General features: G+C 38.6%; 1 protein-coding gene across 1 annotated transcript in view; it reads right to left on the minus strand.

Moving 5' to 3' along the window:
* Positions 1-224: 224 nt before the first annotated feature.
* Positions 225-15,801, minus strand: part of Fng (Fringe glycosyltransferase) — a 101,164-nt gene continuing 85,587 nt past the window's right edge. The window contains exons 7-9 of the mRNA XM_076435246.1: positions 11,270-11,435; positions 6,660-6,745; positions 225-3,392 (exon numbers count right to left, since the gene is read on the minus strand). Coding sequence (XP_076291361.1) covers positions 3,335-3,392; positions 6,660-6,745; positions 11,270-11,435 — 310 coding nt within the window. The 3' untranslated portion in view covers positions 225-3,334. The remainder of the gene's footprint in view (positions 3,393-6,659; positions 6,746-11,269; positions 11,436-15,801) is intronic.

Raw genomic sequence — 15,801 nt, forward strand, 5'->3', positions numbered from 1 at the left:
TCAATGAAAAATGTGTCAATCTGAATGGATAATGGCTGCAATAATTATTGTAAAAATTATATAAATGTACGTAGATAAAAATGTAGTCGGAGAGGATCAATTTTAAAATTCTTTAGAGAGGAACAGAGGAAGGCAATTTTCTAAAAGACCGGAAAACTGGAAACGTGGCCGGGTTTTCCACGGAACAATGGAAACAATCCACAGGAAGTCGACTCGCCTTCGTAATATGGATATCGTGTATTATATAAAACATCATTGTTACAACGTACAATCGTAGATCGCTGGGCTCACCGATTCCACTCGGCGGAATCCACTTTTTCGCACATTTCTCCCGGCGTTTGACGCAACAGGTGTATTACACGAGTCATTCCCGCGGGATCTTTCGCCCGGGTTAGCAAACAATTAATCCGAGCAATTTTATTTATATTTCTCTCTTTCTTACTTTCTCTCTCTCACTCTCTTTCTCTCAATATTGCACACTGATTCGATCGACGGCGCGGAGAACGGGAATAAAAGGAATCGATTTCCACCAGCCCACAGAAATTTCCTCAAAAATTCGATCTGGGACAGCTTCTCCCGAGACTTCTCCTGCAGGTAGATGCTGCAGTGATAATAAATTACTTTCACACTTGGAATACGGTCTAACCCCTTGCTATAATATTTCTTCCGCAGCTGCAATGATCAGAACATTGACCTTCATGCAAAGTAAAAAATAGCCGAATAAAATTGTCAGTCTGCTTCTAATTAAATTGCGGATGTTTACGAAATTTTACGAATTTTAAGAGAAAGAGGGATAAAATACAATCTTATTTCCAGTGGCAGTAGCCTTTGCAGATCTAGAAGAACTAAACATTGTACTATATTCTGTCAAATATTATATTCCGCCGTTTTCTGAACATTTCCGAAAGCCATAAATTGCATAAAGATCCGCACTCTACTTGTAATATTGCCTTAGCAAGGAGTTAATTTCGTTCTTCCCGTGTTAAAATCGGTTTTGACCGAGCCTGGGTTAGAATAAATATTTCTTCTGTGAGAGTTCGGCCGATCTCCTGTTCCACGCGCGAAAGCAGAATCGCGAATCCACTCGCACCCATTAAATATCACATTGTACGGCCGTCGGCTTCCTCGCAAGAGACTAGCTTAAGGTAATTTTTATTCACGAGAGCGTCGCCGATTGTTCCTCGCATCTCTCGTCCTATGGTACAATCGCTTCGAGACACCGTGTATATATTTATACAGAACGGAAAAAATTGCTGGCTACAACTGCTAAAGAGAAAAACCTTCACAAAGTCTTCACATTTTACAAAGGTGTTCGAAGTTAAAACTATTATATTCTAATATAGACATCACAGTGGATGATTCGCAGAGATACATACCACACTTTAAACACCTAAGCATATTCATTAAAACGTCGTTGAGACAGCAAACAATTTTTCCGTTCGCTACTTGTGCTCGTTCGAGCAAAGTCCCGGTCCTCGAGCAATATTAGGCTAGTTATCTGTTATGTACAAATACCGGTCGCTCTATCTCCCTATGTACAATCTATATATCATAAATTCTTTGCGACAGATTCGCTGTCGAGTCACCAGATCGAGAATTATCCCCCCACTCTACTTTCCCCTTCTACGACGCTTTTCCCCACGTCACTGCCCGGTCACGTGACGCGTTTCGTTTCTGTCGTGCGTGCGTCACGACGGCACGTGACTATTCGCTTAGATCATACATACTTATAGACCTGGCTTCATATAACATGCCTTGTTCCAAGATTACATCATCTACCAGATGACGGTTGTGGGCAAATTGCTATAGTCCGTTGAGAAGTTGCAGTACCGCAAAGCTAAAGTGCTAGAGTATCTCGCTCTGTATAAATATTTATGAAAACTGTAACTGTAATATCTATTTTCTTGTTCATTTTTAGTTTACTCTTATTATTATAGTTTAAATAGTGCGAACTCATTTAATCAATTATAATTTGGAAGAAGTCAAATTTTAATGCAGTTGATGATAATATGAAATTTGATTAATATAAAAAAAGAATAGTAAGAACAATATACGGGGTGTCTCAACTGAACGAGGCTACCTAAATATCTCCTTTATTTTTAATGGCACAATTTAAATGGTATCGAACGAGGAATATCATAGAAGAACAATATCTTTTGTCCGGTTATTTTTTCATAGCTTTCTCAAGGTCATCGTTATATATTTATCGTGAAAACTCATTTTTTTTATTCCACCTTATAGCGTCTGAAAAAATATAAGCTTTCCCGTTAAAAAATAACAACGACCTCGAAAAAACTATGAAAAAATGACCGGACAAAAAATATTGTTCTTCTATGATATTCCTCCTTCGATACCATTTAAATTATGTCATAAATACCTTTTTTGTGCCGTTAAAAATAAAGGAGATATTTAGGTGGCCTCCTTCAGCCGACACACCCTGTATATGCGATATTAAGTATAGAATACTTGCTTGTGTGAAAAGGTATATTTGCTATATCTTTCCTTAAAATTCTTTATGCAACAAGCTTGCGCCATTTTACGAAATGTTTACATATCTATACATGTATAGCTCGCCTTTATATCGCTATCTTCCATTTTGGATTATCTCGTGACGTCAGTTGTGGACACCAGATGTTCCATTATCTTGTTATAAGTTACAACACTGAGTTCCAGTGTCGCCAGAAACAAGCGAAACCGATTGTTTTTTCCTCTCCTCCTTTTCCCCTTCCACTATCCCATTCCAGCACCATGAGCCTACTGTCCGGCATCAGAGAGGGGGTAAACTGTATTCCCCTCGATTTCCTCGATCTGGCAACACTGCTGCGTTCTATACATAACCTATACCTATGCCGGGTCTACAAGTATATATGGTTTAAGACTAATCCGGTACTGGCAGAGAGGGGGTACATGGCTCATCTGGCGACTCTAGTCGAGTCCCATAAATACGGTCCGCGTCGACGGGAGACGGACCAGCGTGGAAAAACTTAAAATCGAAAATTAAAGCCTGTTGCCCCGCGACCATCGAGCAGGAAGATCGACGACTTCGATCGTCGATCCATCGTTCGTTCGCTTAAAAAAAAGAATGAGAAAGTGTCGCGAGCTTCGGCGCAACATTCGGCGGGGGAATGTTCGCGGAGCCGCGCGGAGGTATGTACAAAGACCAATGTACAAACGATCGCGAACGGAATAACAAAACGGCGATGAACGAAGCGGATCCAGATCTCTATGGATCGATGTAGCTGAACGGTGGTTCAGCTTGTTGGATCGAGATCGATCGTCGGCCCCGTTTCATTCGTCTCCGTGTTCGGCCGGCGACGGCTCAGACGGCTGCTCATCATCTGTGCGGACAATTGGCCACGTGGGGGAACAGATGGCAGTGGATCGACCTGAATCTGCAATCAGAAAACATCGACAGTGCCGTGATTACCGCTGGGTCCCATAACGAATCGTTTTTCGAACTTTATCCTTATGTTCGTCGCTGACTTCTTCCACCGTTAAACGAGCTAATTTGTGCAAGCACAGCGGTGTTGCAGAAGTGCATAGAAGTGTTAGACTGAGGAAGAGTCGAAGTTACTTTTGCATGCCCCGCGGGAATCGTGAAGATCGTTAAAGGGTCTCTCAACTATTATCTTGCTGAAGAAAAGGGCAAGAGAAAGAGGAGAGAGAAAAACGAATGTGAAGAGAGAGAAAAAACACGGCGAAGAGAAAATGTTGAAGTAGAAGATAGGGGATGAGTAAAGAATATTGCAAAAGGGAGAAAATTGCAATATTGATATGTTGGAATGTAGGAATGTTGGAATATAGGAATGCAGGAATGTAGGGATGTAAGAATGCAGAAATGTAGGGATGTAGGAATTTTGAAATATAGGAGTAGAGTAACATAGAAATATTGGAATGTAGGAATGCAGAAATGTTGGAATGTAGAAATATTGGAATGTAGAAATGTTGGAATATATAGGAGTAAAGTAACACAACAATACTGAAATGTATGAATGTGGGAATATATGAATGTGGGAATGTAGAAATATTGGAATATAGGAGTAGAGTAACACAGCAATACATACTAAAATGTAGAAATGTTGGAATGTAGGAATGTAAGAATGTAGGAATGTGGGAATGTGGGAATGTTTTGGAATTTAGGAATGTAGGAACATTGTAATGTGTTACAATAAAAAATACTGTAGGCCTAGTGGTGAGAGGATCGAGTAATTAAAAGAACAATCACCGAGTGTCCACAATCGTTACACAGAAATATTATCCTATTGTTTGAAATAAAATAGTGTACCTCCAGCTATCTCACGAAAAAATTCAGAAAAATTACCTCGCCGTAGAAACAGAAAAATTGTTAACTAGTGCAGTAATTTTTTCAGAGGATTCCCGAGATGCGACGCTTACAGAACCGACTTGGCTCGAGAAAGTTTGAAATCTCGGATCCTCGGCCACGGGTCTGGCCATCGCGATTCCGTGGAGATAAACGAAGTTTCCATGACTATCAACGAGGAAAAGTTGTCGGCCGAAGTAGAAAGCTGCATCTTCAGGAATTATCGATGAGAAACTCTCCTTCGTTAAATATTTGAGCGTTGTTGCAGTTTTATGGGCGTCGGAGTTCGGTCTGTGATGGGACGCGTGATGGGAGTTCGGGATCTTGCTCGCTAGGGTCTTCTCTTCTCTGCTATTGGCTTTTTCGGTTTCGAATCCTTGGAGAGTTGGGAATCTAAAGGAATCGAAGAGTGGGGTCAACGCGTCTTGAGTCTTCTTCAATATTTTTTTAACTATGTTTTAGTTTCCTTGATTCTCGACTATGTACTTCAATATTTCCTATATTCTATTTTGTATTATAACTCTCCGTGTTTTTTATCCTAATCTATGTGTGAACATTCCACTATTTAAATGGTTGAATATCCCAATCGTCCAATTATTCATTGTTTCCATATTTCGTATGTTTTGACGCCAGAATAATTTTGCAATGAAAAACTATTAAGGGCACTTTGCGATTGTTCTTTCAATTATTCGATCCTCTAATGGAGATAGGACCATAGTATATATCTCAACACTGAAATATCTTTCCTATAAAATAATTAAGGACACCTATCAATTATTCCTTGAATTATTCGATCCTCTAACAAAGCTAGGCTCATACTAGCTGTCTCAGCACAAAAACAACTTTCCTATAAAATAATTAAGGACACCAATCAATTATTCGTTTAGTTATCTATATCCTAAAGAAACTAGGCTTCAATATCAGCAAACTAGTGCCTCAATATCCCGAAAAAGGAGCAAAATCTATCACCCAGAGGTCCCGAGAAAGTCCAACGTCCTCAAAGAAGTAATTCTCATCTCCCCGGCTGGCGGGCAGAAGATTCGCAGAAACAGGTCGCGCGAGTATACGCAACCGGTAATTAGAATAAAGACGATTAAAGCGGTGTTCGTTATTACCTCTCCAGGTACCGTGGTTCTTCCGACTGTTCTCTTCTGTTCTTCGTTATATGGATTATACTGCGTGTATGTGTGCACCATGGTCTAGCCACACGGCTCGACCAATTATACAAGCAATTGAAGCGTTTACGGAGGAACGCCGCGCCGCGCCGCTCGCGAGGGAAGACACGAAGCGGGTCAAAGAAACGGGAAAATGATACGAGAAACCTGACGAAGAACGTGTCTGTGGGAAGGGGGACAGAGGGGGGAACTATTCTGTTACGTGCAAGCCGCTAATTACTCCTTTTATGCCGCGATCGTAAAGCTGACGGATTGGTCCCGAGGGATTGAGGAAGTCCACGGACTTTTTCATTAAACACCAACAGCCGGATCGGGTAATTGAAAGTGCTTCTTCGATCGGATTTAAATGATTGTTCAATAGCTTGAACAATTAAAGATCCAGATTCTAATCATAAGAATCTGGTCTTGTTAATCCAACTATAATTACAATTATGTACGCTTCTATTTCCGCTGTCTTTCCCAAAATATAAGGGGAGAAGCAAAAATTGATTTCGTTGAGTAGGTAGTTTGCTAAAAATGTAAGAGAAGTTGGTTTTTTCGTCAGTATACACGTTTTACAAAGTCGCTGGCAATGGGCCAATTTGATAATATAATCAATAATGATAATAGATATCAAGTAATAGAAAGGTTTAAATAAATTCTTGGTTCAGATGGTCTTGCGAATCTGTGCATCTTTAGTAGACTGCGAATTTTATGCACAGTTATGACAAAAATCAAAAATCTGAAACTACTGTTGTAGTGTTTTCGACTCAATAGCATTATCAAAAGAAGAAACAAAATGTCCCTGTAATTCCTGTGTCTTGTGTTAACATAGACAATCTTTATTTTGCATAGAAATCCACAGTCTAGTAATTAGTAATCAATAGACTGCGGATTTTTATGCAAAATAAGAAATGTTTGTATTGATTGCAAGACACAGGAACGAAATTAAAATTTCTTTCTTCTTTTAATTAGCTGATTAAGCTGAAGCCGATAACGCTGATGTTTTTCAATCTTTTTAATATGTCCACTGCGTTAAATTGTACTTACCCATTTCTGTGATAAATGCATAAAATCCGCAGTCTAGTGGTCAATAAAATAGAAACAGGAAAATAGAATAGAAAAGTTGAAGCAGAAGGGCGAACGAAGCAAGTCAAGCAATAAAATTGATTTTAGGAACTCACCGTTTAGGGTCGTCCTTCATGTCGAAGCCGTCGATCTTCAGTATGTTCCACTCGTCCCTCGGGCCCTTCGAATAGCTGAACGAGACCTGTAACAACGAGAAATTAATTAATTAAATACACGAGCCTGATGTTGCACGCAGAGTTAACGCAAAAGAAAAATTCGAACGAAATGAGTAGACAGGATTCGAGCACTCGAAAGCACAAGCAGATTTCGTCGGTCGTTTTCTCCGAGCGTCCAGCTCGCATGAAACGCGAGACCGAACGCATGATCAAGTTCTGCCCACGACCGGAACGAAAATATTTGTTCAGCGAGCGTTATTCGGCCGCGGCGATACGATCGCGTTCGGCCGACGGAAAATTTCCCTTTCGCGAGTCTCCCGTGTCCCCACAATTCCAAGTATTATATCGTTCCTGCAGACCGATCAAGCCGAACAACGGAGAAAATAATTGCCCGGGAACATGTTAAGGATAAATTGCCTTCGATCGGGCTTACGATACCGACGTGACTCCGCGCTGTTCATTTTCTGGCCGTGATGTTGCACACCTCTTTACTTGGCGAAATTATCTCTTCGAGCCAGTCCACGTATCAGTTTAGGCTCGGGTAGCTGGTCGAATTTCATCGTTTTTATACTTTCTTTGTTGAACGGACATTCAAGTATGTTCTCCAATTCTTCGTGCAGCTCCTTTCATTTCGGTATGATTTTGTTCTTTATCGCACTTTATGAATCTTTGATCAATATACTTGGGGTTGATGCATTTACAGAAAAATTGAGTAGGTAAAATTTTAAACTGTAGGAAGATTAACCAAATTTATAAATGTCTTTATAAATATTTGATTAATATACTTGGGGTATATGCATCTACAGAAAAATTGAGTAGGTAAAATTTTAAACTGTAGGAAGATTAACCAAATTTATAAATGTCTTTATAAACATTTGATTAATATACTTGGGGTTTATGCATCTACAGAAAAATTGAGTAGGTAAAATTTTAAACTGTAGGAAGATTAACCAAATTTATAAATGTCTTTATAAATATTTGATTAATATACTTGGGGTTTATGCATCTACAGAAAAATTGAGTAGGTAAAATTTTAAACTGTAGGAAAATTAACAAAATTTATAAATGTCTTTATAAATATTTGATTAATATACTTGGGGTTGATGCATTTACAGAAAAATTGAGTAGGTAAAATTTTAAACTGTAGGAAGATTAACCAAATTTATAAATGTCTTTATAAATATTTGATTAATATACTTGGGGTTTATGCATCTACAGAAAAATTGAGTAGGTAAAATTTTAAACTGTAGGAAGATTAACAAAATTTATAAATGTCTTTATAAATCTTTTATCAATATACTTGGGGTTTATGCATTTACAGAAAAATTGAGTAGGTAAAATTTTAAACTGTAGGAAGATTAACCAAATTTATAAATGTCTTTATAAATATTTGATTAATATACTTGGGGTTTATGCATCTACAGAAAAATTGAGTAGGTAAAATTTTAAACTGTAGGAAGATTAACAAAATTTATAAATGTCTTTATAAATATTTGATTAATATACTTGGGGTTGATGCATTTACAGAAAAATTGAGTGCTTGAAATTTTAAACTGTAGGAAGATTAACGAAATTTATAAATGTCTTTATAAATATTTGATTAATATACTTGGGGTTGATGCATCTACAAAAAAATTGAGTAGGTAAAATTTTAAACTGTAGGAAGATTAACCAAATTTATAAATGTCTTTATAAATCTTTTATCAATATACTTGGGGTTGATGCATTTACAGAAAAATTGAGTAGGTAAAATTTTAAACTGTAGGAAGAGTAACCAAATTTATAAATGTCTTTATAAATATTTGATTAATATACTTGGGGTATATGCATTTACAGAAAAATTGAGTAGGTAAAATTTTAAACTGTAGGAAGATTAACAAAATTTATAAATGTCTTTATAAATCTTTTATCAATATACTTGGGGTTGATGCATTTACAGAAAATTTGAGTAGGTAAAATTTTAAACTGTAGGAAGATTAACCAAATTTATAAATGTCTTTATAAATCTTTGATCAATATACTTGGAGTTTATGCATTTACAGAAAAATTGAGTGCTTAAAATTTTAAACTGTAGGAACATTAACGAAATTTATGAATGTGTTTATAAATATTTGATTAATATGTATACTGCGGGGTTTATGTATTTAGAGCAAAATTGAGTACGTGAAATTTTAAACTGCAATAAGATTAACCAAATTGATAACTGTAAATATATAATTTGTCCTCCATTAAAACTATGAAGGGAAGAAATAACATTCCATTTGGTTCGTATTCCTTGCGATCGATGCGGACAACTTTTATTCCGCATAAAGAACCGCAATTTTATACTTTAACATTTGCCTGAAAAATTGTCTAAAAATATTCAGTGTTTTCATCCACGAGAACACTTTTGAAAATATTTGAACAGTTACACTTCAATCTTCAATTAAGGTGTTCATCTTCGATGAAGCATTTTACTATTTTCAGTATTATTTCCACGCATTTTGACAAGAATTATTATTTACGTGTTTAAACAGTAGAGCTATGGCTAAATTTTGGTGCTACCAAAGAAATTGCGAAGGGGATAGGACAAGAGAGGGAATAGTACAGCAACGCCAGATGGAATCGTCGAGACAGCGTGTTGTAATTATTAATTATGGCACGATGGAATATATCGGATGGGGGCGATAATGGCGGCACCTGGTGGCCCGATGATCACGCGACCGTACAATAATGGTCACCTGGTTTTCTTCATGAGTCAGTCGGCCCGACGGCAATTCCCGAACAACGGACGCGAACGGCAAGAATTAAATAATGGCCATTGTGTACCGTGAAGGAAAGCAGCCGCCCGGTGAATCACCGCGGAGATTATTCTATTACCAGCGATTAGACTTCACACTGCGACCCGTACGATCTTAATTCACCCCCTCTCTCTCTCTCTCTCTCTTTACTCAATACACCCCTCCATCCCCTTGTGCTGTAATTTTTTTAATCCCCCGTTCGTACCGGATCAATTAATCATTGCTTGGAACGCTGCCGAGATTGAACGCGGAACCGACTCTGCGGACATGTTAGAAGCAAAAGATGTGCGCATCACTTCCAAATCATTTAGATTTCTCAATTTAGCATTCGGATTTCAGAATTTTTCTATACAGCGTGCGATGTTGATCATGAAACGCGTCGGCTTTGAAAATGAATGTACAGTGGGTGTACAAAGTATTCGTACATCTCTTAAAAGCTAATAACTTTTTTATAATTGTACCAAACGACCTGATTTGTTATAATCAATTAGAAGCATTGGTTTACGAAATGATATGCAAAAAAAAGATTTTCCAAAAAGTATAATTTACAAGGCTACATGCAGAAATAAAAACGGCATATTTTAAAACTTTTTTATTTGGGTCCTTAATGAAAATTTAAAATATATGCTTTTTGTTGAAATCAATTAACATACACACGAGCTACAATCGGTTAAAAATGGTGAAAATCGTAGTTTTACACGGCTTTTGATCAGTTTCTGCTTAAAATCCACAGAATCGTACATCTTTCGATGCGTGTGGTTTTATCCTGCGTCAACCGATCTCGACGAAATTTTCAGTATGTGTATAACTAACATAGATCTACACAACATATACTTTAAATTTTCTTTAAGCGCCCAAATAAAAAAATTTTACAAAATGACTTTTTTATTTTTGCAATGTAACTATCATCTACCAGCATTTGTTTCGTTGCTTATCTTCCTTGTTCGAAAGTTTTATTAAATGCAACGTGCCCAATTTTGAATGGTTAAAACACTTTAGCAGAAGAAAGTCACAGATTCTCTGAAAATTATGCAGTCTACTATGACTTTCAACAACGAAGAGAGAGAGAGAGAGAGAGAGAGAGAGAGAGAGAGAGAGTGCATAAAATTAATTTGACTGTTTTTAAGTGACAGATTATGGATGTCACATATTTGTGACGGTGGTAGCGAACATTTTAATATAATATTTGAGTTATAAAATTATCGAAATATGGAATTGTAGAAACATGGAATTTTCGACATATAAAATTGCCAGCGTATGGAATTGTCCAAGTAGGGAATATTATAACAGAAAATTGTCAGTGCACGGAATTGTGAGAGTATGGAATTGTAGACACGTGGAATTTCCAAGTTAAAAAATTTCCGGAACATGGACTGGTCAAAGTAGATAATGTTTGCAATAAAAAATATGAAAATATGGAATTGTAAGAGCATAGAAGTAAGTATGAAATTGTCAGCGTATGGGATTGCCAAACTAGTGAATTTCTAGAGAAAAAACTTGCCAGAGCATAAAATTGTCAATGTAAATAATTTCTAAGATAAAAAATTGTCAGATCATGGAATTGTCAAGATCGGTTACTTCCAAGCAGCAAAACCATCAAATTACGTAATTGCAGGTTCTGGAATCGAGCCTCGAGTCTTTCGTGAATTTCCATAATGTCCCAAATAACAATAGCCAATTTCGTGCAATCTTGCAATCGCTTAATTATTATTATCTGATTGTGATCGTCCAGGTGTCGATCAAGAGATTGGTAGAGCATGATGTACCGACCTGTTCGGCGAACGTGTCCTTGTTGAGGAATTTCATCGGCTCCAGATGGGAATGGAACTGCTCGACGACCGTCAGCTGCTTCTTCAGAAGGTACTCGATAATATAGCCCATCGTCACGTCATCGGGCAGCCTAATTCTGTCGCCGACCGTGATGAACTTTCCGCCTCTGGAAGCAAAAGCAAACAATCGTTACTCGCCACTGAGAAACATGCGCTCGGTTCCGCAGCCGTAGCCGCAGCCGCAGCCGCTTGTACCGCGTCGCGACGTGTCTCGTCGATTCGACGATCGACAGGAAACTGTCTGTCCAAACAAACTGCATAATTAAATATACTGGAATACGAGCGACGTTCGCACGCACCCGTTAAACTCCGCCATCGATCACTCCTTCCCTCCAATATTCCCAGACGCTTTCTGTTAAATTAATTGCCCGAGCACTTGGCCAGTTATTTTCAATTTGGGTTTACTGGTTGCCGCGCGTTCTTGTCGTCTTCTTCTTTTTTTATCGAATAAAATGGATCAAACGAAATTGAATTTCGAATTTCTTCAGCTATTAGGCACCCTTTAATTATACCAGTTCCCAATTCGAACAAGTTTTCATTCAATTTAATATTAAATGAAAAATACGGTAAGGTTGCTCGAGTCGTACCACTTGAATTTTGAACGAACTACGGCGACAACAGCACATACAACGGCAACCAAATATACATCCGAGTCAACCAACTTGCTCTACGTATTATTGTCTGCCAAAAACCAGCCTCATTATAAATCCTGTCATCAAGTAAGTTTATTTCAATTTTCTTAAAATTTTCTGTATATGTTTGGTAGTTAATCTTGCAAAATCGTTCAATTTTATTCAATGTTAGGTTATGTTTACTTTTTAAGTTTAAGTCGTGCCGTGTCTTAAGTCGTACCCATATGAGGTTCCTAAGTCGTACATAAAGAAAACATAAAAAATGCGACAAATAAAAGGAACGCAGTAATTAATAAAAAGGAATGGCATGGCATTAAAAATTAATGGCATTAAAAATTAATGGCATTAAAAATTAAAAAGAAGAAAAGCGATTAATTTTGTTTTATTTGTGGAAAAGAGATCGGGAGGAAAACACGATTCAATGCTTGAAATGCGAATCATGGGTGCACAATGTATGTGTTGGAGTTGACAAAAGAACAAAAAAATTTGTATGTGATGTTTGTACTAACTGAATACCTATGTGTCATGTAAACAGATTAATGAAAAATACGTTTTAATTATTACTGTCGCTTAATTGAATTCTTAGGTACGACTTAGGCTATAGGTGGTACGACTTAGGAAACCGGTTCCTTTAGTCGTACCGAAGTGAGTTTTTAAAGATATCGTTTATTTTACGTGAAAGCATATAGATTTTCTAATTTCGTTATAGAAAATAACAACAATATCAACACAAGTTTTGAATAACACATTTAATTTCTATTTATTTGATAAATCCTAAGTGTTATACGGTTTTTTGTCTTAAGAGGCGCGACTTGAGCAACCTTACCCTACACACAGAGAAGCTACATAGACATTTATTTCTTTTTCCAATAATTTCAGTGAATGATCCAGTGAGTTTGCTAGATTCTTTTAAATTTTGTGTTCAGTTTCGTATTCAATCTGATCGTTTCACAAATGTATAAAATCCGCAATTTAATTATTAAAATCACAAATCTATGTTCCACTTACGAGCATAACGATTGAACGATGCTATTGCCGTTTCAACCGAACGATATTCTTAGGAATGTCGAACGTGCTATTAAGGGAGATGGGTAAATCGAATATCCCCGTTCCGACGGAGTATAGTACGCGCCGGTAAATAATCCAGGAGAGTCGAATAAAATCCGCCAGCTCTCCTCGACGAGCATCCTCGTATTTCACCGTTCCATAAACTGTCTCTGGCGGAATCGCTCCTGCATAAACCTAAACAGCAGCCGCGGCACTAAAGTCGAGCCTTGCCTCGTATGAGTTACGGAACGATCCCCGTCGCGCACGCGATACTTTTTCGCCGTGGGCACACGGACTGTTCGAACGGAGCCCGGGTCCGAAGGAGATTCCCTAGGGCACCGCGCCCAGTTTCTCCCTAGGATTATCTGGTGTTTATTACCTCGACGCTTCGGGTGGCCGGCCACACCGCGAAAGAAGAGCGGAAGAGAAACGAGCCGGACGCCCCGGAGCAAGACCAGACACCCGGAGACTTTCCGAGGACAATAAATTCCTAGAGTCTACGGCGCGACCGGCTCTCGAACTCGCCCCGGAAAACCCTGGGCAGCCTCGATCGTAACTAACGACCATTATTATTTACTGCGCCCGTGAAATATCCGCGTCCGTGAAAACCACCGCTCCGCGAACCTCCGCTTATGCGACTCGCATTCACCTCGAATATACTCAATTCTGTCCAAAGCTCCAAGTTCTCGGTCTAGTGTCTTGGTGGCATTTATGATAAAGATGTTTTTTGAATAATGCAACACTGTCTGACACGAGCGCATAATCAACATTTTTATCCCAAATTCAATTTATTAGGTGTAGAAATTGATTCGTGACACTGTATTCATTAGTCCAGAGTCACCAGATCAGGGGAATCGACTCGAATTGAGGGGAAAGAGTTACCCCCTCTCTGCCAGTACTGGATTAGTCCTACATACTGATCAACTCTGTCCGAAGTTTGAAGTTCTCGATCTAGTGTACAAATTAATTCGTCGCCCTTTATTCATTACGTTGGTCGAGAGTCGGGAAATTGACTCGAATTGAGGGCGGTACAATTACCCCCTCTCTGCCAGGACCGGATTAGTCACGTGACATCATGACACGTGCACAACAGAATACAGAAAAATTTTATAAAAAAAAATTAAACCGACTTCGAAAAACGCACTAAAAGAATGCACTAAAAAGTATGAAATAATTTCCATTTAATTTATGTGAATACACACGAACTTAAATACAATACAATCTGTTCGGAGGCGGCGCAAAATTGAAAATTTTCGACACTGGAAATTACGAAAATCCATAAATGCCTTCTATATGCTTTCACATATTAATGTGCCTTCTCTTCTCACCTACTGATTTCCAAGTCCATCATATTCCAATAAAATCATAATCAGCAACATCTGTAATTTGGGAAATTTTCAGTTTTCCGCCGCCTTTGAAACGACTGTATTGTATTTAAGATCGTGTGTATTGATATAAATGAAATGGAAATTATTTCATACTTTTTAGTGCATTTTTTCGAAGTCGGTTTAGTTTTTTCTTATAAAATTTTTTTATTTCACACTTTTTAGTGGAACCAGCAGAATTTGTAGAACATGATGGTTTTTCGGTCTCATTGGTTATTTGCAATAAAAAACCGCGAAGAATGAAGAAATGCAAAATTTGTTTTCAAAGGACCAATCGGGAGACATACCCTACAAAATGCAGTAGGTTTCGTCCTGATTGGTCCATCCATCTCGGCGTAATGAGTGAACATACATGAAATAATTCATTTTTCGCAAATAAAATCGTAAGGAATGAAAAAATGCAAAATTTGTGTTCACTGGACCACCCCGGGGACATACTCTACAAGATGCACAAGGTTTCGTCCTGATTGGTCCATCCATCTCGGCGTAATCGGTGAACATACATAGAAAAAAAGCGAAAGAAAGGCACGTACAGATCGAATTGAGTAACCTCCTCCTTTTTCGAAGTCGGTTAAAAATTACAAAACAGTAGAATACAAAACTTGAACATAACTCTGCAAGATAATTGTTAAGCCAGCCCAACCTAGTCGTAGATTCAGAGTCGCCTACCCTCCCTTCTAGCGACGAGAAATCTTAAAAGTCCTAAGAAACGGTTCCGTACAACATTAAAAATCCTTCAGGAAGGGTACAAGTGGTAATTTGATTTGTTTCGAAATCTGCAAAACACGTGAACTTCCGGCGCCGAGTGACAAATGGGCGGAGAAAGGAGTTTCTCGAGCGACTTCTTCTGTGCGATGTGTGTATAAGCGGATCCGATCGTGTGTTGAACCCCATAATCCAGAGAATCATCAACAATGGGGCGGCGAAATTTTGGGGAAACGAGTTTCGCCGTACGGCCGGTGCCAACAAAAGGGGAACTCGGCTTGTTCAGGGAAATCGTGTCCCACCGCTGGCCGTTTCCTGTCGATCTTAATCGCGCGTGCGTGTCCCCGATGCCACGCGAAAGGTTTAAGGACCTTAAGGTCCGGATCGCGTGACTTTCCGCCTCTGTGCGGCATAATTTATTCGCGAAGGGGAGTCCTCCTTATAGTCCTAGCCACCGCGCTTTTTTTCCCATAACCTCTCGCCAGAAATGTGGAGCTCGGCCAGTCTACACGCTCCCGCGAACACTCTCCTCGTAGTCTCTATGAAAATCAGTTAATTGCTTCATACAATGGAACACTCGAGCTGGTTTCACCTCGTCCGCCTGGCCCTTCCTGTGTGTCTCTTATCCGCGCGATCGCGTTTCCTTGTTTCGCGGGGGTGTGCAACAACGTGACACGACACTATCTAGCGGCTATTTATTAGTC

Source organism: Lasioglossum baleicum, chromosome 12, assembly GCF_051020765.1.
Source record: "Lasioglossum baleicum chromosome 12, iyLasBale1, whole genome shotgun sequence".
Taxonomy (NCBI): domain Eukaryota; kingdom Metazoa; phylum Arthropoda; class Insecta; order Hymenoptera; family Halictidae; genus Lasioglossum; species Lasioglossum baleicum.